At 35.4% G+C, this 22,626-nt stretch overlaps 3 protein-coding genes and 1 long non-coding RNA gene across 5 annotated transcripts; 3 read left to right on the forward strand and 1 right to left on the reverse strand.

Annotated features, from left to right (window-relative positions):
* Nucleotides 1-1,766: 1,766 nt before the first annotated feature.
* On the reverse strand, nucleotides 1,767-2,336 carry LOC113230084. Its single transcript, XR_003310455.1, has 3 exons — nucleotides 2,201-2,336; nucleotides 1,995-2,110; nucleotides 1,767-1,901 (listed from the first exon to the last, which is right to left on the reverse strand). It is a non-coding gene; the product is annotated as an uncharacterized LOC113230084 (long non-coding RNA).
* Nucleotides 2,337-3,828: 1,492 nt separating this feature from the next.
* Nucleotides 3,829-6,690, forward strand: LOC113230083 (GILT-like protein 1). The gene is made up of 5 exons (XM_026463837.1): nucleotides 3,829-4,006; nucleotides 4,084-4,163; nucleotides 4,713-4,856; nucleotides 5,524-5,694; nucleotides 6,343-6,690. Exons 1-5 carry the CDS (start codon nucleotides 3,952-3,954, stop codon nucleotides 6,565-6,567), a joined length of 675 nt encoding a protein of 224 aa, XP_026319622.1. The 5' UTR covers nucleotides 3,829-3,951; the 3' UTR covers nucleotides 6,568-6,690.
* A 6,937-nt stretch (nucleotides 6,691-13,627) lies between these two features.
* LOC113230454 (GILT-like protein 1) lies at nucleotides 13,628-16,107 on the forward strand. Of its 2 annotated transcripts, XM_026464395.1 has the most exons (5): nucleotides 13,628-13,924; nucleotides 14,006-14,034; nucleotides 14,643-14,786; nucleotides 15,341-15,511; nucleotides 15,830-16,107. In XM_026464395.1, exons 1-5 carry the CDS (start codon nucleotides 13,870-13,872, stop codon nucleotides 16,064-16,066), a joined length of 636 nt encoding a protein of 211 aa, XP_026320180.1. In that variant the 5' UTR covers nucleotides 13,628-13,869; the 3' UTR covers nucleotides 16,067-16,107. The 2 variants fall into 2 exon arrangements, with proteins under 2 accessions (XP_026320180.1, XP_026320181.1); XM_026464396.1 differs by lacking the exon at nucleotides 14,006-14,034 and having other exon boundaries at nucleotides 13,633-13,924.
* Nucleotides 16,108-16,776: 669 nt separating this feature from the next.
* Nucleotides 16,777-22,006, forward strand: LOC113230359 (GILT-like protein 2). Its single transcript, XM_026464258.1, has 5 exons — nucleotides 16,777-16,885; nucleotides 17,668-17,714; nucleotides 18,452-18,595; nucleotides 19,175-19,339; nucleotides 21,720-22,006. The coding sequence occupies exons 1-5, from the start codon at nucleotides 16,831-16,833 to the stop codon at nucleotides 21,939-21,941; spliced, it is 633 nt and encodes a 210-aa protein (XP_026320043.1). The 5' UTR covers nucleotides 16,777-16,830; the 3' UTR covers nucleotides 21,942-22,006.
* Nucleotides 22,007-22,626: the final 620 nt, after the last annotated feature.

Here is a 22,626-nt window from a genome sequence, read left to right on the forward strand (position 1 = left end):
CCTCTGTTAATTAGCAAGTGTGCTGATGCGCTGACTTATCCCCTCACTCACATTTTCAAATTATCTTTTAGCAGTGGTTGCGTGCCTCAAGTCTGGAAGTATGCTTGGATAACGCCTATACCTAAGGGTAACGTGTGTGAGGATGTCACTAATTATCGGCCGATTTCCAAACTGTGCCATTTCGCCAAGATACAGGAAAGGATTGTTACTGATCAACTGTTTGGGGTTGTGCAGCGCGTCATTGGCCGTGGCCGAACGGTTACCATACCGGACTGCCACGCAGAGGTCCCCGGGTTCGATTCCCGGGCCGGGAGAAATATTTGTATGGCCTACATTTATTTCTCTCGTGAGTTTGGGTGTAATTTGTCGTTCTCTATGTGTGTGTCCATGGCACCCGCGACACAGGGTTTCCCTAGTGCGGGGCTATGTTAAGTGTGTGCGTTATTATGTTATTATGTTATTATTATGTTATTGTCCCGAACCAACATGACTTTTGTAGAAAGCGTGGTGTGGATAGCAATTTGTTAACTTTTACGGAGCTTATTCTGTCAGCAATGGATGATAACGCACAAGTAGATGCTATTTATACAGATTTTGCGAAAGCGTTTGATAAAATTTGTCATAACACACTACTTTTTAAGCTCTGGCAGCTCGGAATTCACGGTGACTTGTTCCGATGGATACGTTCATACGTGGAAAACCGTAGTCAGGCTGTTACACTCTGTGGTTACCGTTCCATATACAAGAATATACCCTCAGGAGTGCCTCAAGGATCTCATTTGGGACCTTTATTATTTATTATTTACGTCAACGATCTGATAAAGTCCATAAGTCACTCAAACGTACTACTATATGCGGATGATACGAAGTTATACAGAGTTGTAAAGGAAACAAATGATGCTGCGTTACTGCAAACCGATTTAAATGATTTTGTTGATTTTTGTAAGAGTAACAATTTATTTCTGAATGCAGATAAATGTTTTACCATTTCTTTTACAAGGAAAAGAAATCCAATAACGTACCCATATAAAATTTGTGGACAGGATCTGAATCGCGTAAGTGAGATTAGAGACCTGGGTGTGTTAATAGACTCCAAACTTTCATTTATCCCCCATATAGATAAGATTGTTAATAGGTCATACAAATTTTTGGGTTTCATATTACGCGTAGGAAAACCATTTAAAAACGCTTCTACCTATAAACTATTATTCAACAGTTACGTGCGAAGTCGGCTGGAATTCGCAAGTCCAGTTTGGAATCCGTATCAACAGGTTCATCAAAGTAAAATTGAAAATTTGCAACGAAAATTTGTTAAATCCTTGGATTATAGAATCGGTCACCAGCATACAGATTATGACTCATCCCTTACATTCCATAAAATTAACACCTTGAAGCAACGTCGCGAGATCGCTGACGTCACGTACTTGTTTAAAATATTACATAACATGGTTGATGCCCCTTTCCTATTGGAACAAATTTATTTTCGTGTACCTTTTAAGCAAGAAAGAACAAGTCGTAAAAAACCACTATTTGCCATTAAACCAAGTAAGACCTGCTATGGAAGTAATAGTTTTATAAAGAGAGCATGTACCTTATATAATGGCAAATTAATGAGTATAGAAATATTTGATAAGTCGCTATTAAGATTTAAAAACCACATCACTGAACTTATATAAAATAAAACTAATACTATGGATAAATAATGTTTAAACCGTTTTTGTGATTTCTTTGTTTGTTTTTGTTGTCCATTATTGTAGTGTGACTTGTCTTGTTGTATTTTCACTGTTTCCTCTTGTTTGCGTATTATGTCGATGATTGTGAGGTATACAAATGGATTATAGGTTCTCCTAGTAATAAGTGAGCCGTCTTGACTCTTGTGCTTTATAATGGAGTCAGGAGTCCTGCAGTAAAACAAATAAATTTACGTAATACCATCAAAAATGTGTAATCTTTCTATAGTAGTATGTAGTAGCAGTATAATATCTTGTTCTTACCTAAAGTTTCTGGCCTGCATGCCACCCACTCTCATTCCTCTTGATAAAGTTTGATGCTCACATGTAACATCTCTGGATTTGATTGAAAAAATATTAATTGTGATTCATGTTATTGTCTGAAATGAAATTAACCTTATTATAGTTACATTTTATTATATTTATAGTAATTATTAATTGTAATATAATTAGTTAACTATTGTGCTTACCTTGTGGAAACCATGTTTTCGTATGTTATTTCCAATGTAAGTCTATCCGGGGTTCTCGCATGCCGTGATAGCAATATTATTATTATAAATTGTATATAACACAACTTGGAAATAGCTGAACTGGTTCACTGATGGATTGCAAAGACTATATTTCTTTTCATTTACCATTTTGTTTTCTCACTCAATGCATTGCTAATAATTTAATAATGATTTTTCAATTCAATTACCATTTGTGTTCCGTTACGTAATGACACGACCGGTCCTGAGCACAGTGAGTTACCTCTGTGTGCAATCTTGCAGTTTATTAATATGTTTATTCTGTTCCGATGTTCCTGCGCACGATTTTTTTATGTTGTATGTGTTATGTCTATATGTCTGTGGCTATATCGATTCATAACTTGAAGTTGTTTATCATAGACCACATGCATAATTTTCTTTCTTCCGTGCTGTTTGTTGTGTATCAGAATGTCTGTTTACCTACTTTTTGTTTATTTAATGTATATTTAGGGGACTATGGGTTTATTTATAAGTTAATTTTAAAATATGTATTTTTTTACATGTATGTAACTGTTTGTCCCTCAATAAATTAAAAAAAAAAAAAAAAAAAATACCTGCACCGGGTTGCAGGTCGGGAGACGACCCCTGTCTGTCACGAGTGTGGCGCTCCCGTCGATTCAGTGCGTCATACCGTGGCAGAATGTGCGGCATGGGACCCCCAGCGGCACTCCCTGACCGCGGTAGTGGGCGGAGATCTCTCGCTATCGACCATCGTGGGCGCGATGCTCGACAGTCAGAGATGTTGGGATGCAATGGCCTCCTTCTGTGAAAGCGTACTTTCGCACAAGGAAGCCTCGGAACGGCTCAGAGAGGACGACCCCCTCGCTGACCCGCTCCGAAGACGGCGGCTGGGGAGACGAAGGAGGCAGTACGCCCACCTTCTTCCCCCGCTGTAGTGAGCCGTGGGGACAGGGGTCGGGGGACCCTATCTCCAAGTCTGTGCTCACAAGTGTGAGGGTGCCTTTGTGTTGACCCGGGGCACTCTCTGAAGGCCGGGGTCCGCTCACGCGGACCATCCGCCGAGGCGTTCCTGTAGTATGCGTAAGCGGATCCAGGGGCGCCTCGCTATGGCGGTAGGGGTTAAACGCTGGGTTTTAGTGTGTATACCGGGCTAGAGCCCGGGAGTCACACATAACCGCTCGCAGCTCCCCCCGAGCCGAGCGGTACGCGTAACGCGTTTCCCAGAGATAAAAAAAAGGTTTAAAAGACATTTTACTCTCAAAATAACTTTCAAGGTTATGAAAATTCGAGCAAACGTTATTTGTGGAAATTGTCCTTTCGGACTACTGACGCAACCATCACGTTTCCAAATGTGACGCAATTTCCTCTAAATATATCTTTGAATGTACCACAAGTAAATGGAGTTCATAATAAAAATATTTATGCAGTTATTTCATCACGAGTCCGATCACCTGCTGAAATACAATCAAACCCATCAGGGTGTTTAGTAAATGTATGTATTAGTAAAAATATCAATATAATATGTGTGTATATATTAGGAAATATACATTTACTGTGAACACACACATAGTGTGTGTACGCAATATGTTAATAACGCCTCATAGTTATTTATATTTGCTTCCGATAAACGATATCGGGTTAATGTGGCTCTGCCAGTTCAAAACACTGTTTCAAATGTAGTTTGTTCAAAGTTATTGTTAGCGTAATACAGTGCTATCGTATTGACATTAAATATGAATGTTTTATTACTCTTACTTATACTTTCTTTTGCCAGCACTATTCAATGCGGTAAGTGTTGTTCGTATAGAATTTCTTGACATTTTAGACGTTTCACAATATGTTCAAATATTTTAATTTTGTTTTAGACATACACACAAATAGGATTGAAGATACACTTTCAACGGAGGCAAATGATACAAATACTTTGTGTAAGGATCACCTTCAGGTTTGTATTCATATATAAATATATACCTCACATTTACTGAATTAGAACACATTTCAATGGGTAAACATTTACACCGTTTGGTTTGACGAATAGCGCACGATGAATCCAAATGCCTAATTAATTTATTAATTGGAAATTAAAATATTTTTTCGGATATAAATAACGCACACACTAACACACACACACAGCAACAACAACAAACAAACTCACGAGAGAAATAAATGTAGGCAATACAAATCTTTCCCCCGGCCTGGGAATTGAACCCTTGACCTATGCGTGGCAAACCCGCATGGTAATCCTTCGGCCACGGAAGCAGTTACAAATAGAGTGTATATTTTTTTATTCAAAGAAAATATCCTATCGGGCCCTTTTCGGGTCCCATGGTCATGGCTGACTGGGACCTGTAAAGGGCCCGAAATGTTGGTTGGTTCGAAAAAACAAATATCCGCGAAATAGATCCGAAAGAATAATTTCATTTCCTTTCGTAACTATCACGAAAACCGCGTAAGAACTCGATAATTTATTAATTGATGGTAATTACAATTACAGGTACCGGAGAAAGTCAGAATAGACTTATACTACGAAAGTTTATGCCCATATTGTAAACAATTCTATGTAAAAGAACTAGCTCCTGTTGTTCAGAAACTAATGAATTACATAGAGCTATATACATATCCTTTCGGACACGCACAGGTATCTTTTTCATTTTGGAACTGATGATGATCTCATGATGACGAATAGAAACCATTTAATGCAATAGAAACTATTTATTACAACGCCACAATATAAAAAACGCACAAAAGAGACTAATATAAATAAAAACAGAAATAACATAACAGCGTAACAACATTTAAGCAACAAGTTACATTATACTATGAGTACTGACATGTTTACGACTGTGGTGTATGCAAAAAGATACCACTCAGTTAAAGTCAGAATGCTTAAACTCTCTTCTTTCTTCTCTCCTGATAAATTGTCAAAGGGTGCAATTTTCCAAAATACCAACAAGATATAACATGATAATGCATCGGCATATTGATTTGTATTATGAGAAGCATAAAAATCGCTGCCTTTACACAATAAAGCAGTATTGCAGAATACAATGTTTTTAAACTAACCATACAGCGACGAGCAGAGCAAGTGCAACTTTATCGTGAGTATAACCTCTTACGACACATTTTTTTCTGGAATACTGCATTATTATATAAAAGCAGCAAAACGTTTTGTGTCAATATCTAAAAGTTGTGAAACAAATGTCGTTTGTTTCAACAGTACAAATACCAGAAGTTATGAGATCATTCATTGCCATTATTCACCTCGTCATAAAGTTATACTTGAAGTGCTAAATTTTAATGTGCAGATGAAAAAGAATGACAACAAGACCACATTTGAATGCCAGCATGGTCCAACAGAATGTTACGGCAACGGGCTACATGCATGTGCTATTCAGTATTTGCCAAAAATGTCCGAATATGTCCCATTTAACACCTGTTTGATGGAGAAATGGTCTACGGACAAAGATGCTGAACAGGTACCACTTTCTTTACATTGGTGCAATTTAGATCCATAGTTGACGGCTCGTATGAAGAAATCTGAAGAATCATCTTACACAATAAAAAAATATTGATATGATGAATCACCTAACTTTCACTAAATAAAAAACAGTCGGCGTGTGTAGTGTGGGGTACGTCAACCAGTAAACAAAATTTTTACTTTTCTATTATGTCTGAATCACCTTTTTATTTATGACATCAATTGATGGGACGAATCAGTCGTTCGCCTGGTGCTAAGCGGCGCGCTGTTGTCCTGACATGGACAGTTGCAGTGCCGCTCTGAACTTTAAATCGTAAAGATCCGAGAGGCACTGCCGCTACTCCCGTCACCCTGAGACATAAGTTGAAATTCGTGTGCGTGTAATTTCACCAGCACCTACCATTTAAAACCGAAATTACTGCTTGGCAGCAGAAATAGGCAACGTGGCTGTACTTTCGTGTACGAACTTGTTTCACAAGAAGCTGCACTGTTACTAGAACCTCTGGCAAACCAATTATGATTAACTATAGTTTATATTTTGAATATAATGTATGTAGGTACTTATGTAGCAGGGAAAAAAGTCAAAATATTGCTAAACAGTAAATTGCTGCAGCAAAATTGTCACAACTATCAAATACGATTTCAGTGTGGTCAACGTCTGCACCTCAACGCTGAACCCATTAGAACCTGCGCCAATAGCGATGAGGCTATCAATCTCGTTATATATTACGCGCAAGAAACTGAAAAATTAAAGAATATGTCTTACGTGCCTTATACAGTCATCAATCATAAAGTAATGGATCCCGAGACCGACCTTATAGACTCCGTATGCGCTACCTTCGAGAAGCCACCACAGGAATGTAAAAAATAATAGTTTGGAACAATTAGTTTACACATAAGTGCTGGATAAAATATGAAAAACTGAATGCTAAAAATAATTGTTTGTATTATAAGATTTGGTAAGTTTGTAACTATTTTATTATTTTCAGTCATTGATTGTCAATGTTTTCAGTTAATAAATATATAAGGTAGAACAAAGTAGTAATGATTTATTCTTATATAATTAGCCGTTTTATTGAGCGAGATTAGCTAAAATTAATAATTTAATTAGTATAAGTTATTACCTATTTTATATTTTTTTAGGAATAGGTACTTCAACGTAAGTTGTTGATTCAACTGTTTGCAATTTCACTTGTCATTGTACATCGCAGTGCTAAGTGGCACCATGTGAGTTGTAGGTACGCAATAAGACTTCATTATCATTGCAAAGACCGGGTTTATTACGCTATAAATACCTCATTCAATACAAGAATCCATCAGATTGTTTCACAAAATTTGAACACATTGATAGCGCGAGACAAAATTCAAGTAATGCCATCTAGCTGCTTACGTATCGTACTAAATATGTGCAATCAATTAGAACCACTCATTAAACACTTAGAAACTAGCGTATAGTCAAAAACAACGGACAACAACAAGAAATGTAAAAAATGTAAAAGACACAACCTATTTCAATTAATAGAATGCACTATACATATAGTTCCTGCTTACATCAGAGCATGTGATCTACCCTCGGTACGAAACTACTTACTAACAATATATTCGAAATCAGGAAAAATGACCAATCTACCTATATTTTTTTGTAGAAATATATTATCTCAATAATTGTAGTTAATTGCTCAACGGGCACAAATGACATCAATAAACCTATTTTTTACAATAAAAAGTCAAAGTGTGTCCTTTAGTTCTATTCATGAGTCAAGTATTAAAAGTCAAATTTCAATTAGTTTATACCCTTACCCTTTATATGCAGTAACAAATATTTATTTTTTCTACTAAGTTATAATGCAAAATTAAGGTGTTTTTAAAAAGGGCTGATTAAAATACAATGAAAGTTTCTGTATAAAACATGTGGTATGGATTTCTAGCATAAACAAACTATGTACTTAATATCAAACGTACAATTTAACTATTATTTTTTAACAGAAACACCTAACAAATATTCAAGATATATTCCTTTCTTTCGAAGGCAGCGACTTATTCGTAAAGTGTTCTTTTAATTCGAACTATGGTAATCATCCATTGTAACAATTTATTGAATTTCATTACAATACTTTTAAAAATACTTTTCTGCCCCAGTGCTGTATTTCACATTTCTTCAAAATTTTTTCTTCCTGTATAGGTGAAGTAATTTTAATTAACTAAAGCTGTGGAAATTTTAGGGTAAGAAAACAAAGGAGAGAAATTCAGTATAGATAAATATTTACCATCATTTACAATAATGTAAATATGAATATACTCATGCATTTACGCAAAATAGGCGCTTTGTCGTCGAGTTGCGGATACCAGCCCGTTGCACCAAGTACCAAGATACTCATGCATTTATAACCATAGAGACAACTGGAAGGTTTAAATGGGGGTAGGGAAAGCAACGTCAATTTGCGATAGAGATGAAGGAGACACCCACATCTCCACACTCCCTATTAAGAATTCGAATTTCAGTAAGATGAATGCGACAGAGGATACAATGTTACCCTTCTGTCTCTGTCTGTTTTGTAAACCATTGCTTTATCGCTTTATCGGAACACACAGCTAGAGCCTAAAATTACTCTTAAATTAATGATACCTACTTTTCACTCAAGGAGTCCCAAAGGAAAGATCATGGAAATAATTAAAATAATGCGCTGTGTCGCCACAAGAAACAGCCTCGTTAACGCACGTTCATTACCCGAAATGTCTGTGTGACATGATACCCAAACGACCTAAGTGGCACTTTCCCATCATAATATAACATGGAAAAGATTTTTTTTAAATATTTCTACATGACTAACTTCAAATTAATGTACTAGCCAGGAATTTAGTAGGTTTTAAAATAAACAATAATATCGTCGTCTAAATTTTAAAACCTCGCAACTTCCTTTTTGGACCAAATCTCTTTTTTACTCTTCAAGCACAATATCGGACAATTAAATCATAAAAAAATATATTCTGGATCGTTATTTAGTTTTAAAATAACGGTACGATCATAGATCGTCATATAACTATATCTAGTAATTCTGTTTTTTGTGCCTACTCAAAAGTTCTCATTGATGGAGGTACAAACGAATTTAGTACTTATTTTAATTATTTAGAAACTGTCAAAAAAATTGTCTATGTAAAAAGAAATTAAACAATCAACTTGTTAATTAATATAATTATTAAAAGTACACTTATTAACAGCAAATTTTAAATGTTTCAACATTTTGCTTATAAAAAATATCGTAGGCTGAATTTGTTCAAGTCATATTCAAAATCTATTCATTTCATATGTTACATGTCACATACACGTCAGCCAGATTCAGATTCGTCTGTGAATATTTTTTTATGAAAAAAAATCTAAAAAGTTTGTGGAATTACATCTATTTGCCAAGTTTTATTGAAATCGGTTAAAGGAAAGTGGGTTAAATCCAATAAAGCGGATTCATCCCCTAGTTTGCCACCCTTAGAGGTGGAACATTTTCTTCAAATTTAAATGACACCACAACTAAGGCTTTCTAACAAGAAAAGAATCATCGAAATCGGTTCACGAATGTCGGAATAATAACGTAACATACACACAAAAAAATGCAGTCGAATTGAGAATTTCCTCCTCTTTTTGAAGACCGTTAAAAACAAGAAAAAACTCTAGGGGTTGCTTTTTATAAATAGTTCCCTTAGCCACCGATTACGGATAAAATAGTTTTCTTTGTACTGTTTGCACAGGGTATTGAGCAGTTATGTTACTATAAGGGCATTTTTCCAAGAAGTGCTAGATTCTCTGACTTAGGTGTTCGATTTTTTTTTCTTAATTTCCGGAAAAACATTGAGCGCGAAGGAAAAAGAACTCAAATTTACATAAGATTCCGTTATTTGGGTAACTAGATTCTTAACAGTTAATGACATATTTGATCCACCGAATTCAGCAACTACCGAAATCAGGATTTTTTAACAAAAGGCATAATTTTTGTATAAAATGTTATGAAAAGCAATAAAAACATTCAATAGTCTATATAAACATTTCCTAATATGACTAACTATGAAATCAGGCTTTAAAAAGTAAAATTTATTCATAAATCTCGTCATCAGTTTCATCTTATGACTATTAATTAAAATCAGTTTTCATGGTGGCTGTTCAGCCTTTTTTTCAATCACACTAATATTTCACACCTTTTTTTTTAAAAAAAAAATTAGAACGTAATCTGTAGCTACAAAACCAATAAATTTTTGGAAACTTGTACGATTAACATCTTTCATTGCTTTTTATATATGACGAGGTAATTCATGCAGCTTCAAAATCTTTTCTTCAGCCTTTTGCTTCGCATACCTCTGTCTATCTTTTTCTTTAAACCTTTCATATATGATCGGATCGCTTTTTATCATTGCTTTTGTAGCACGTTTCTTCATCTTCTTGATTTCCAATTTTTGTCTTCTGTTTTGATTTTCCTTATTCATTTTCAGTGGGAAACTAGTAGTGATGTAAAAAATATTGCATACAACTATAAAATTTAGTTTTTGAAATATCATATTCACCGAATTCAAAAATCAAAATGGACCAAATCCACCGTATTAAGTATTTACACGCAAAAAGTCCTAAAATCGACAACAAATCATCCACCTGTCTCTCCAGCCGCAGGGGCGTGATGGACGAATAATACCAACTAATTGCGAAGCTTTTAAAATGGTTCACTTCTGATGTGTAGTGTGATTAGTAACTACCACCGAATTCCCGCTTAAGCCTGGGACACGCAGCCGTCTTGGTATTGAGATAAACTATTGTCTAGTTTATTGTGAATTTCAGATTAAAAGTACTGTCATCTAATTTATTATTCGTAAACTAAAGTCTAACATTGATGTACGGTTTCAATTTTGAGAAAAATGATACTTTGTGTTGAATTCTGCATTCGGGACACGCCACCGTTGCCACCTTTCGGATTTTTTTTCCATTAGGTCCGAAAGGTTTATTGGGAAGATTTTGTGCTCTACAGTTAGCTTTCGACCTATATTATACTCTCCTTTTTTTTGTAGATTTTTGTTTTGATAAATAAGTGGAATTTAGTGCACTCACTACAAGCGAATTAGAATACTATTCTTATATACTAGAATACTAAACTATATATAATGTGGCGGGATTGCAACCGTTCGACCCTCAGGGTTTAATTATAATCTAATGTTGAAATAAAGATAAAGATTGATTTATTTGTGGCAGTAGGTACAATAAATTAATTTCAATTAGGTCTTAAATAATACATTCCAGTGCTACTACAACCAGTTTCGTCAAAATATACAAATATGACTAGTGGTGGTCGCATAATGTTCAAAGTATTATATTTAAAATAGTCAAAAAATAAAAATAAATTATAGTAGGAGTAAACATGTAGAGATCAATACAGTAAAAATTAACAATGTCAAAAATAGAGCCAAAATAAGCACGTGAAATGTCAAACTTACATAATCTACATTTTTACACCTCCATAAAAATAATACTCATGTAAAAAATTACATAAAATACAAACAATAACTTATACTACGTGTTAAAATTATTTACATACAGATTACTAGACACTATTTCAAATTAGTCCTAAATCCATCTCGTATTCATATAATCATTTACATTATAAAAACACTTATCATTTAAATACTGTTTATATTTTTTCTTAAAAAAATGGATGTCGGGACTATATTATATAATCTTGGCAGCATATAGAGCACACTTTTTGACATTAACGCGGTTATATGTGGCAGCATAGATACTTCATCATTATCTCTTCTATTCCTACGTCTTATTTCCATAACTTTATTGAATAGATTGGGGTTAGCTTTGACAAATAATAAGGATTCTAGAATATACAACGATGGTAACGTTAGTATATTATATTTTTGAAAATAGGGCAGGCAGCTGTCCGTGCGAGAAATACTAAATATAGCTCTTATACACTTCTTTTGTGCTTTGAATACAGTGCTCCGCAGAGCTTTAAATCGCAAAGACCTGAGGGGCACTGCCACTGCACTTGTTACCTTGAGACGTAAGTTAAAGAGTCCCATGTGCCTGTAATTTCACCAGCACCCTTACCTACCCTTCAAAACTGAAACGTTATAATGATCACATTATTGCTTTGCGGTAGAAATAATTATAAGGTGGCAGTACTTGGACCTACCCTGGGCGAATTCTTTCACAAGGAGCTCTACTGGTACTAAATTTATGTTTTATAGTTATGGTTATGTCTGATAGTTGTACATTTTATATAATTTATTTTTCACATAAGAATGCAAGTAAGTAATGTAAAACAAATAACTAAAAGTTTTCTTTATATTATCATAAATGATAAAGGGCAAACACGCCACAACTACCTCCGTGGCCGAACGGTTACAATGCCGGACTGCCACGTAGAAGTCCCAGGTGCGGTTCCCGGCCCGGGAGAAATATTGGTATGGGCTACCTTTATTTCTGTGGTTGTCTATGTATGGGTCGATGCCACCCGCGATGCAGGGTTTCCCTTGTGCGGGGCTATGTTGAGTATGTGCGTTGTTATTATATTACGATTATTACTTAAGATTTACATTTAGCTCTATGCCGCTTGCGTAACGACGACTACGCATTTGCACGTATGTACTATTAATAATAGGGGTTAAAGTATGAAATTGCCGATTTGTACTGAAAATCTAAATTGTTTATTTTTTAAATTTTTAACAAATTTATTTAATCAAAATAGTTGCCATTATTATCTATACATTGCTGCCATCTAATGGGAAGGTTATTAATGCCTTTGCGATAGAACTCCGACGATCTAGACTGCACAAACTGTGTGAAAGCATTTTGTACTGCCTCCTGGGAAGAAAACTTCTTGTAACGTAGATAATTGTCCAAATCACGAAAAAAATGGTAGTCCGTTGGAGCAAGGACTGGTGAATACGGAGGATGACGAATGGTTTCTAACTGCAGTTCCTAAAGGGTCAAAATGGTTTCTCGTGCTGTGTGAGGTCTCGCGTTGTCGTGGAGCAATAATGGTGAAGATCGATTCATGAGTCGGGGCTGTTTTACTGCTAGTTTTGTCAACATGGTTCGGAGTTCGGCACAATAGACATCTGCCGTTATTGCTTGACCAGATCGGAGAAAACTATAGTGAATAACACCATGCTGAGACCACCAAACAGTTACCATTACCTTTTTATTGGTAAGTTTTGCTTTAGGACACTGTTGTGGCATTTGACCTGGGGTCAGCCATTGCATTTTTCTTTTCCGGTTATCATAAAGAATCCACTTTTCATCACATGTTACAATTCGATCCAATATTCCTTCATTTCTGTACCGGTTCAACAAGGCAACACAAGTTTCAACACGCGTTTCTTTCTGCAGATCAGTCAAATCATGAGGCACCCATTTTTCGTATTTTTTTATTTTATTGATTTGACGCAAGTGAGTCAATATTGTGGGTAAGGTAACGTTAAACCATGCCGCTAATTCCTGTGTAGTTTGACTAGGATCGGCTTCCACTATCTCTCTTAATTCATCGTTATTCACCTGTGTGGGCGGTCTTCCTCGTGACTCGTTCTTTAAGTCGAAATTTCCATCACGAAAGCGTTTAAACCAAAATCGCACGGTGCGTTCATTAGTAGACCCCTCTCCAAACGCAGCATTGATATTGCGGGCTGTTTCTGCCGCGTTAGTTCCGCGTCGGAACTCGTATTCAAAAATCACTCGAATTTTCGCAGTATCCATCTTTCTTGTCTAAATTGAATAACAAAAACAATTGAAAGTCGATAGTCAAATGTTTCAAATTTAAAAAAAAAATCACAGAAACCATTTGAAAAAAGTTTCATTCGAAAACCTCAAACCATGAAGATTCTATGAAAATTCAAAGAACCTATTGCAATAAAACGGCAATTTCATACTTTATCCCCTAATATTAATAGTACGTACATACGTGCTGATATTTTTATTGCGTTTTGGGCATTCCCCTCTTAATTGCTATTTACACGTAAAAGAACACCACAAACATTTACTTATTTGTTCAACATTATTGAATCACACCAAATCAACTGTGTACTTATATTGTTACTTATTTTCATTTTTAATAGTACAAAAGCTATTAATAATAACACCCTTCCACTCAACTAACATATAAACAACTTAATATTCAACTCGAAGTGTATTTTAATGCTGAGAAAAAATGCTTCATCTAATCAGTTGGATGTTATTTTCAACTACTATGGTAAGTTCTGGAACTTACCTCTCTGGACAATTTAGTTCAAATTGTTATTTACACCTTGATATTTTAATCATTTTCTTTTAGATTGCCGGAATACTGCAATGGTACTACAGGTATCAAGGGCTTTATTTATTACAATATTTGTTTTAGGGTGTTTGCATATCGAGGCAGGTTACCTTCTCACAAGCAGTAGTCCTTATCCGTACCAAAAATAGACTCATGTTAATAAACACCCAGAATGACGTACCATCTTGCTATACTGTAAGGGCCAGCGCAAAACAGCGGACGGAGAGAGGGAGCATCGAAGAGAAATCTTTTGTCCGCCAGCGCATACTGATGAGGATATCCCTTATGATACCGCGAGTGTCCACCGGCGTATTGCAGAGTCCACTGGAACGCCGCAGCATCCGCCGACATGTCAGCGGTCGCTCGGATTTGAATCTGTTCCACTAGCGGGTGGATTCCACTAATGGATTCCGACCCACACCGGTAGATTCCGGCGCATACAGGTAGATTCCGTCACATGCCGGTGGATTTCAGCGCATACCGCTGGATTCCGGGTCATGCAGGTAGATTCTGTCGCATGTCGGTAGATTGCAGCGCATGCCGGAATCCACATTCCGGAGGATACAGGTGTATTCCGTTGCATACCGATGCATATCGGTGGATTCCGTCCGTATAATTAATTTTATGCATTGCATAATACTTATTTGTTTAATAGGGTTGGGAGAAAGTAAGAATCGACGAATACTACGAAAGTCGATGCAAAGATTGTAAAAAGTTTTACACGAGACAATTAGCAAACGTTGTGAAGCAGCTAAACGATTACATAGAACTACGCACTTATCCTTACGGTAATACTAAGGTACGTTTCACAGCCAATGTTCTTGAAGCTATTTTAAGACATGAATAATTAAACGGGGTGGATAATAAAATGAAAATAATCTACCAATTATAACTAATGTAAGTACTAATAAAATAATAAAGGCCGAACGATTGGAATCTAAAGAACCATTATAAATAATAATAATGGTTCTTGTGCATGTAACTTTTGGACACTGAAATGATGACAGTATTCTTGATTTTTTTAACATTGTTCGTCCGCTGATTGAGATAAAGAAATGAGTTTAGTTCTATTTTCGCAAGATTGCAAGGTTCCATATCCTGTAGATAATAAAGTAAACGTCTCAGTGATTCAGTAATTTGTACAAAAGATCGACAAAACAGTCCCATAAATATCGTAATCAGTTGGTGATTGCATTGAAAATTAGCTAAACAATAATTTCAATTTAGGGAAATACAATATGCAAGATAACATATAAAGTATTAATTACTAGCCTACATATAGTTACTTGTTCATGACCTACCTAATTTTCTTATTTTCATTTCTTTCTGTAACACAGATTTTTTTCTCAACAGATGACACAGAACGACGAAAACGTCACATTCCAATGTGAGCACGGTAGGGCCGAATGTTATGGCAATGGACTTCATGCCTGTGCTATTTACTATTTGCCTGATAAGTCGTTTTATGTACCTTACAATTCTTGCTTGATGGCGTGGGATTCTACAGACCAAGCAGCTGATCAGGTATCATTTAGACGCCACTCAGATTTGTTTTGTGTATGTGAATTTGCTAAATTTGGAACAAGACTTATACTCCTTAAAAGTATGGAATTTTACAACTCTGTGCACAACTCAGATGTTACGCTACAGGAAGCAGAGAAGTTACTACTGTGATAGAATAACAAAGTGTAGGTAAGAAAATGCAACCTGGGACACGCATCTCCTTAAGAGTGGTATAAAGATGATTAATAGAGAGCTGGCTATAAATCATTACTATATTTACCTACTGAGAATTCTCCAGTCTGAAATGAGATAGTTCATGTAATTTGCTTTTTATTTCAGTGTAGTAATAATGAAGTCATCTCCAGTGTAATAAAAACATGCGCTAAGGGATACCACGCTGTCGAACTCCTGAAATATTATGCAAAAGAAACTGCGAAACTTACTGATAAAAAGTTGATGCCTTATACTATCGTGAATGGCAAGGTATTACAACCACAGGATCGCCTGATGGACAAAGTATGCGCTGCGTTCAAGAACCCACCACAAGCGTGTATAAGAACAAAAATTGATATCTAAATATTATAGAAAACATTTTTTTTTTTTATTAACACCTTCATTACCGATGTAAACAATAGGTGCATGACACGAATAGTGTCATGCACCTATTGTTTACATATATAAAAAAAAATAAAAAATAAAAAAATAAAAAGAAGTCATACCGTGGTAAGAAACCTGATACTAGTGATAATCATTTACGAGTAGTGTGTTTATGATAAAGGACAAATTGTATAGAAATCATTGTGAATGACATCAAACTGACACACGTTCGTGGCTATTATTGGTAATAAATAAATTCGAAACATAGTAGGATAGGAGGACATTAATAATAGCACCAATTATTTGTTATGTTAACCTTTGTGTCATTAACCTCTGTTGAACGAAAATTTGTATTTTCCCATGTATATAAATGGAAACTATTTTTAAGTTATTCAGTGTTTACTTAAGTAATTTAGAAACAAAATTAACTCGTGTTCTACCTAAACTTTGATAATAGAACAGGAAATTAAACTTGCATGTTTACTAAACATGAGATAAGTTGAAATAAATACGCTTTAATTAAATGTATTTCTTTTTATTTAGACGTGACTTAAGTAATAAGTTTATCCTTATAAATAAAAATATACGTATTTAATTTACCTTTATACAGGGAAATAAACACGTTAATTTGCAAAATTAACTCTTGTTTATATTTCCTTTCCTGTTATATATTGTATATAAACCAGGTCACGCTACTCAATTGTATCGACCTGCAAATTGTGTTATTTTGTATTTTGAGAAAAATGAGTCGTTCAATTTTTCTCTTATTACTTTTGACTATAAACTACATTCGATGTGGTAAGTTACATAATACCCAACTGTTTTCACTGCGAATGCTGAATGAGGAGGTACCGGGTTCGATTCCCTGTAGGACCAATTTGGGAAATTAACTATTATAAATTGATTCTCGCCTGGTTGTTCTGGGTAGTGCCCTTGAGTTAATACTGTTGCTCTGGTACTCATAATACAAGAAATTCGTGAGTTTGGGATCAGGTAATTGGCGTGGTTGCCTGGCACATTGCATCGCATTGTACGTTATATTTATATTGTATTATATACATTCTTTAGTTTACAATATCTGAACTGTTTTAAACTACATTCCATAATTATGTGAACCCAAATTTCTTCGAGTTAATTGGTAGAATTTTCATGTAAAATATCGTGATGTGAAAAAAGTCTCCCTGTTGTACGCGAGTATTCGTTGGCAGAAAAGAGACCACAACGAAATTTCGTTGTAAAGTTAAAAACTTATTTCCTTTTTCAAAAAACATAATATTGTTGGTAAAACCGAGTCAAAATGGAAGAGCTGCTGCCATTGAGTGTAATCAAATCACGTACACCAACATCCACTTTAAACGTGAAGAAAAACCTCGAAAGGAAATCGACATATTCAAAGTTGAAAATCGAAAACGTGAATTCCTAAACTCCCATGCATTGTGCAATTGGGCTATGGGCTACACCCTTCCCTCTATAAGAGTTTCAAGGTCAGATGTGACACGCATAAACCATTACATAGTTTTGCTCAAACGATGTCTTCAGTTTTACTTCTTTAATCCGTGTTTCTTTTTTCCTTTTCTCAGATTACCGCGTCAATACAACTGAGAAAAACGAAGAAGCGATACATCAGGTAGGTAATCATTTGTGTATAGTATTTACTAATACTTGACGTAGCCGAGCCAGACGACTTCAATTTTAAGTCCTGGTTTACAAACTTGTATAAATACCAATTTATTATTAACATATATTTATTTGTGAAATAAAATGTTGGTTATAATTATACAGTGTAATTGTTTAATTTATACGTTCTTGAATCTGTATAGCTTGCTATGTTAACCAGTATAATTTTTTTTTGTTTATTGACCAAAATACAGAAAAAATACTTACCTATTTACTAACTAACTGCCTTTGTGGCCGAACGGTTACCTTGTCGGACTGCCACGCAGAGGTCCCAGGTTCGATTCCCGGGCCGGGAGAAATATTTGTATGGCCTACATTTATTTCTCTAGTGAGTTTGGGTGAAAATTTGTGGTTGTCTATGCTTGTCTCCATGGCACCCGCGACACAGGGTTTCCCTGGTGCGTGGCTATGTTGAGTGTGTTACAAGCTTCGCTCACAAAAACCCTTCCGGCTTTATCCGCGGCGAAGGAGTTCAGTTTATTTAAGTAAAAATATAATATAATAGAGCAAAAATCTACTGCTACTATTGTAGCTATACACCAAAAGTACCTTTAAAGTTTCCAACCTGTAGCGTGTAATTGCTATTGTTGTGTATGCATCATGTTGGCTTTCCTATACAATAAATACAATTAATTAAATTAAAATAATTTTCAACTTCTAAACAAGTCATATGAAATAAATTTACAGGAGCAGGACATCGTAAGAATCGACTTTTATTACGAAAGTCTTTGCCCACGCAGCATTTCCACTTACAGAACAGAATTCTTACCTGTTGTACAGAATTTGAATAACTATATAGATGTTCATACTTATCCCTTTGGAGGATCAAAGGTATGTAGGTAGTTTCGTTGTAGTAATGCAAGTATTTTTCAACTTTAGATTAGCATAGAATGTCCTTTACTGCAACTATGTGCCTATCCCGCTCAAATTCTGTTACATGAAAAGGTGGCGCTAGTTTCTAATTGAATCATTCTTTAAGTTCTGAATTTCCGTAATACGATGAGGGTTCAAATTAAACTTTTCGGCTATTGAAGCTACGATCTTAAGATGAGAGATATCATTGTATTTCTATATAAATTAAGCAGATTTACTTATAAGATTTTATGTGACGTCGCCTGTCGCGGCGGCGCGCGACTCTGCTACTTGTGCACAGCATTGACGTGTGTGAATTCAATCACTAACTATATCACACACAGCTATCGCGTTAACACGTGACATTGAAGATGCTGTAGGTAACTCTATAAGCGACTCTGTACAAGTCAAGTCATGCTGAAGCCAGTAGTGTCGGTTGCAGATGTGGTGTGGAAGTTTGCAAAAGTTTGAAAGGCACATGGTGTACGGAATACCACTGCTCTACGCAAACTACTGCAAGCGAAAAAGTGTAAGCGAAAAGAATTCTGTTTTTCACAGATTCTCAACAAGAACGGAAGACACTTAATCAAATGTCACCATGGACATCAGGAATGCATTGGAAATGCTCGCCACGCGTGTGCCATCGATGTTCTGAAAAATACAACTGACTACGTAAAATTCAATGCTTGTTTAATGAAGGAACGCAATAGATCTGTTGAGCAAGTTAGTATTTTTGTTAGGTGAATAAATGTTGCATTACTTTTAAATAGAGACAGCGTTCTCTCACGATTATTACTGATGAACATTGATAGAAAAATAACATGTTCAGCTCAATAATGTAACATAACATTATACAGTCATTGTATTAATTAACAATTCTGATAGTCTATATCTGATAGCCTATTTACAATCACAATTTACTGCTACAGGTGTAGAGTAAACTGGGTACGGTTGAAACAAAGGACGGTTGAAACAGAGCAAATATCTTTCGAACCATATGAGATAAGGTCAGGGGTTCAAGGGGCGAAAGAACCGGACAACAAGTCCCAACACGAGTCACATTGTTTACCGCTCAACGCGCGTTGCAATTGTTTATAGGAAGCCTTATTGTGTTTTGAAAATCAAAAGTAAGTATTTATCTTCGGAGATTTCTCCAGTTATTATGATTATTATTGAAGTCTGACTATTGACTTTATTTTTGTGTTTGAAATGAAGCTTGTAGAATAGGGTAGTATGATTAGTTTTAATAAGTAATTATTGCCACCCAAACTAGAAACGGCTTTATACCTAAAAGAGAGGTTGGCGACGGTTGAAACATTTTTTGTGGGTACGGTTGAAACAACAAATTTATTTCATATTCTTGTTTTCTAGACACCTTCGAAAGACTTCAAGGGCGCAATTCGACGGAACGAGGTATAAAGATGCCTTCGAGGAAGTAAAGGCACGAGATTCGTTGCATGTGGCAGAGAAGCATGGAGTGAACCACTGTTCGCTCCTAAGATATATAAAAGCGAGATGCATCTTGCATCTGGCGTCAGATTGACCAAATCCCGAAAATACCCGAGCCAGAGGCTATTCCTCTAAGGAATACTGGCAAATCTGACGATAAAACTACTCCACTATCGCCTTCTCGCTTAATTAATGAACCACCAGTAGAGACGGTGGCTCAACAACTGGCTACCAATATTCGAAAGAGTTCACCAGTCCCGAGAATTGAACAGGAAAACTTTATTTGAAGGTCCGGAAACTTTGAATGCACCATCTAGACTTCATAGCAGCAGTATTCATCAAACTTAGCCTAAACCCTTCTACATACGTGTTCAAGCATTTCCTTCTGGCACTCCTTTTGTATTTACGCCGAAGGCTGTACGACTATTACCGAAAGCTCCCCGGAAAAAAGCAAACAGAAGGCTGAAAACCAGAAAGTCTACAATTCACACTGATACTCCAGAGAAAGAAGAGATAAGAAAGGACATATGAAAGAGACAGAGACAGAGGGACAGAGACATGAAAGCAGATTGAAACCGACGCAAGCAAAGCAAATTAGGAAAAGATTGGTGGAGAAAAATGTACTTAATAGAAATACCACAAAAAGGAAAAACACCACTACACAACAGGAATGGAATCTTCAGAAGAGAAAGTGGTACTGCCTTGTTATTTGTATGCGTTTGCAAAGAGTAAGCCCGGAGAAAAATGGATACAATACACGAATTGTAAACTGTGTCATAGACGACTGATTACGAATCTTTTAAGTTGTGTGAAAAGGCTGACTAAAATATAGTTAATTTAGAAGTATCTTTGGAGACGGCAAACGGTGCTATAATAATTAATAAACGTGGTATAATATTACACTTTGCATTATTTGTTTGCGTTTCAACCGACCCCACTCACTGTTTCAACCGACTCTGGTATGGGGACGGTTAAAACAAATTGGCCTTATTGTTTAAATTTGATCTTGTACTAAAAATAACACATCGGGTGCTAAATTACCACTGTCCATTGTTAGATAGAAACACGCTCTTGTATTTAATATAACTTCATCAACGATGGGCTCATAAATGGCAATACTACGGACGATACAAGCGAAATTGTTTCAACCGTACCCGGTCTACCCTACTTGGTGTACTTGTATCATTATATCCACATTGGCACATGCGCTTAAATGTCTAATAGGTTATTTTAGATGAACTCTTTACTGTTTATTATGTATATTATTACAATGTATAACTTTACTCATAGTCGTTATGTTTTTGCCTACACATAACTAAAACCCTCTCGTTGGTCTTGACTGAAAATCAGCTTCTTAGGAAACTCTGGCATACCCGTGCTGAGTCAGCGCCCTTTCACTGCCATGACAATCATGTTATGTTTTTACTTCTGTGTTTAATCTATATTTGTGTCATATTAGTGAATGACGTGTTTATCTATCTATATATCTATAAACTAGCTTGGCACCACAATAAAAAACTAACCTGAACTTATATCTAGAACTTATATCTGTTTTATAATTTTAAAGAACTACTTTCATCAATTAACATTATAAATAGTTATTATAAAGCCTAGATCTATGTATGATGATGAAAAAGACCGACTTATTTTACAGTGCGGACGATTACTTGAAATAGACGTTGAAGCCATCGCAAATTGCTTCAAAAGTGAACGTGCCATGGATTTGCTCAAACATTATGAAGAAGAAACGAAGAAACAACACCTACGCTACGTGCCTTACCTTCTCATCAATAGCGGAAACTTGAAAAACACTGATGGCCTTATGAATGCAGTTTGTGACGCATTCAAGAAACGACCAAATGAATGCGACAACTAACACATACCTAAATCGAACATATTTTCACAACCATGTTACTTGCATTCAGAGCTGTTGTAATTACCTCCTTTTTTTACAGTATTTTATGATTGTGTTTAATAAAGTATTTCATTTATAATAATAATGATTATATAATAAAAATAATTTAACCGTCTCAGATGTTACATAATATACACAAACAAAATTTTAGCATTTGAACTATTTTATAATGTCCTTGTATACACTCTAATTGAACTTAAACAATTAACTTAAATAATGTTAATCTAGCTAGATTCATTATAGTTGAACTAAAAGCACGAGCGTATGTATGCAAAACTACATAACAGCGAAATAACAGGTTATCACTACAGTTTACAATAACAGTCATTAAAAATCGCAGAACAGTATAATTCATTATTGATAAACAGCCGTTATTGCCATGTCTAAATACAAGTAAACTGAGTAGGTTATGATTTTTGTAGTGCCTGGTATTTAAGAGCCTGAAATACATAACAAACCATTCACTGCAGAATTGCTGAGTATTTTTGGCAGGCGTTTTAACACGCTATAACAATATATTGTGTACTGCTAACATAAAGCACAACTAACTCATCAAGGTCTTATAAATTAATTCGTAAAACCTACTTACATGAATATTTTTAAATATTTTATTTAAGTTTAAATTTTAAATATTATTTATTTTAAA

The sequence above is a fragment of the Hyposmocoma kahamanoa genome, unplaced genomic scaffold (assembly GCF_003589595.1).
Source record: "Hyposmocoma kahamanoa isolate Upper Pololo Valley unplaced genomic scaffold, ASM358959v1 63, whole genome shotgun sequence".
NCBI classification, from domain to species: domain Eukaryota; kingdom Metazoa; phylum Arthropoda; class Insecta; order Lepidoptera; family Cosmopterigidae; genus Hyposmocoma; species Hyposmocoma kahamanoa.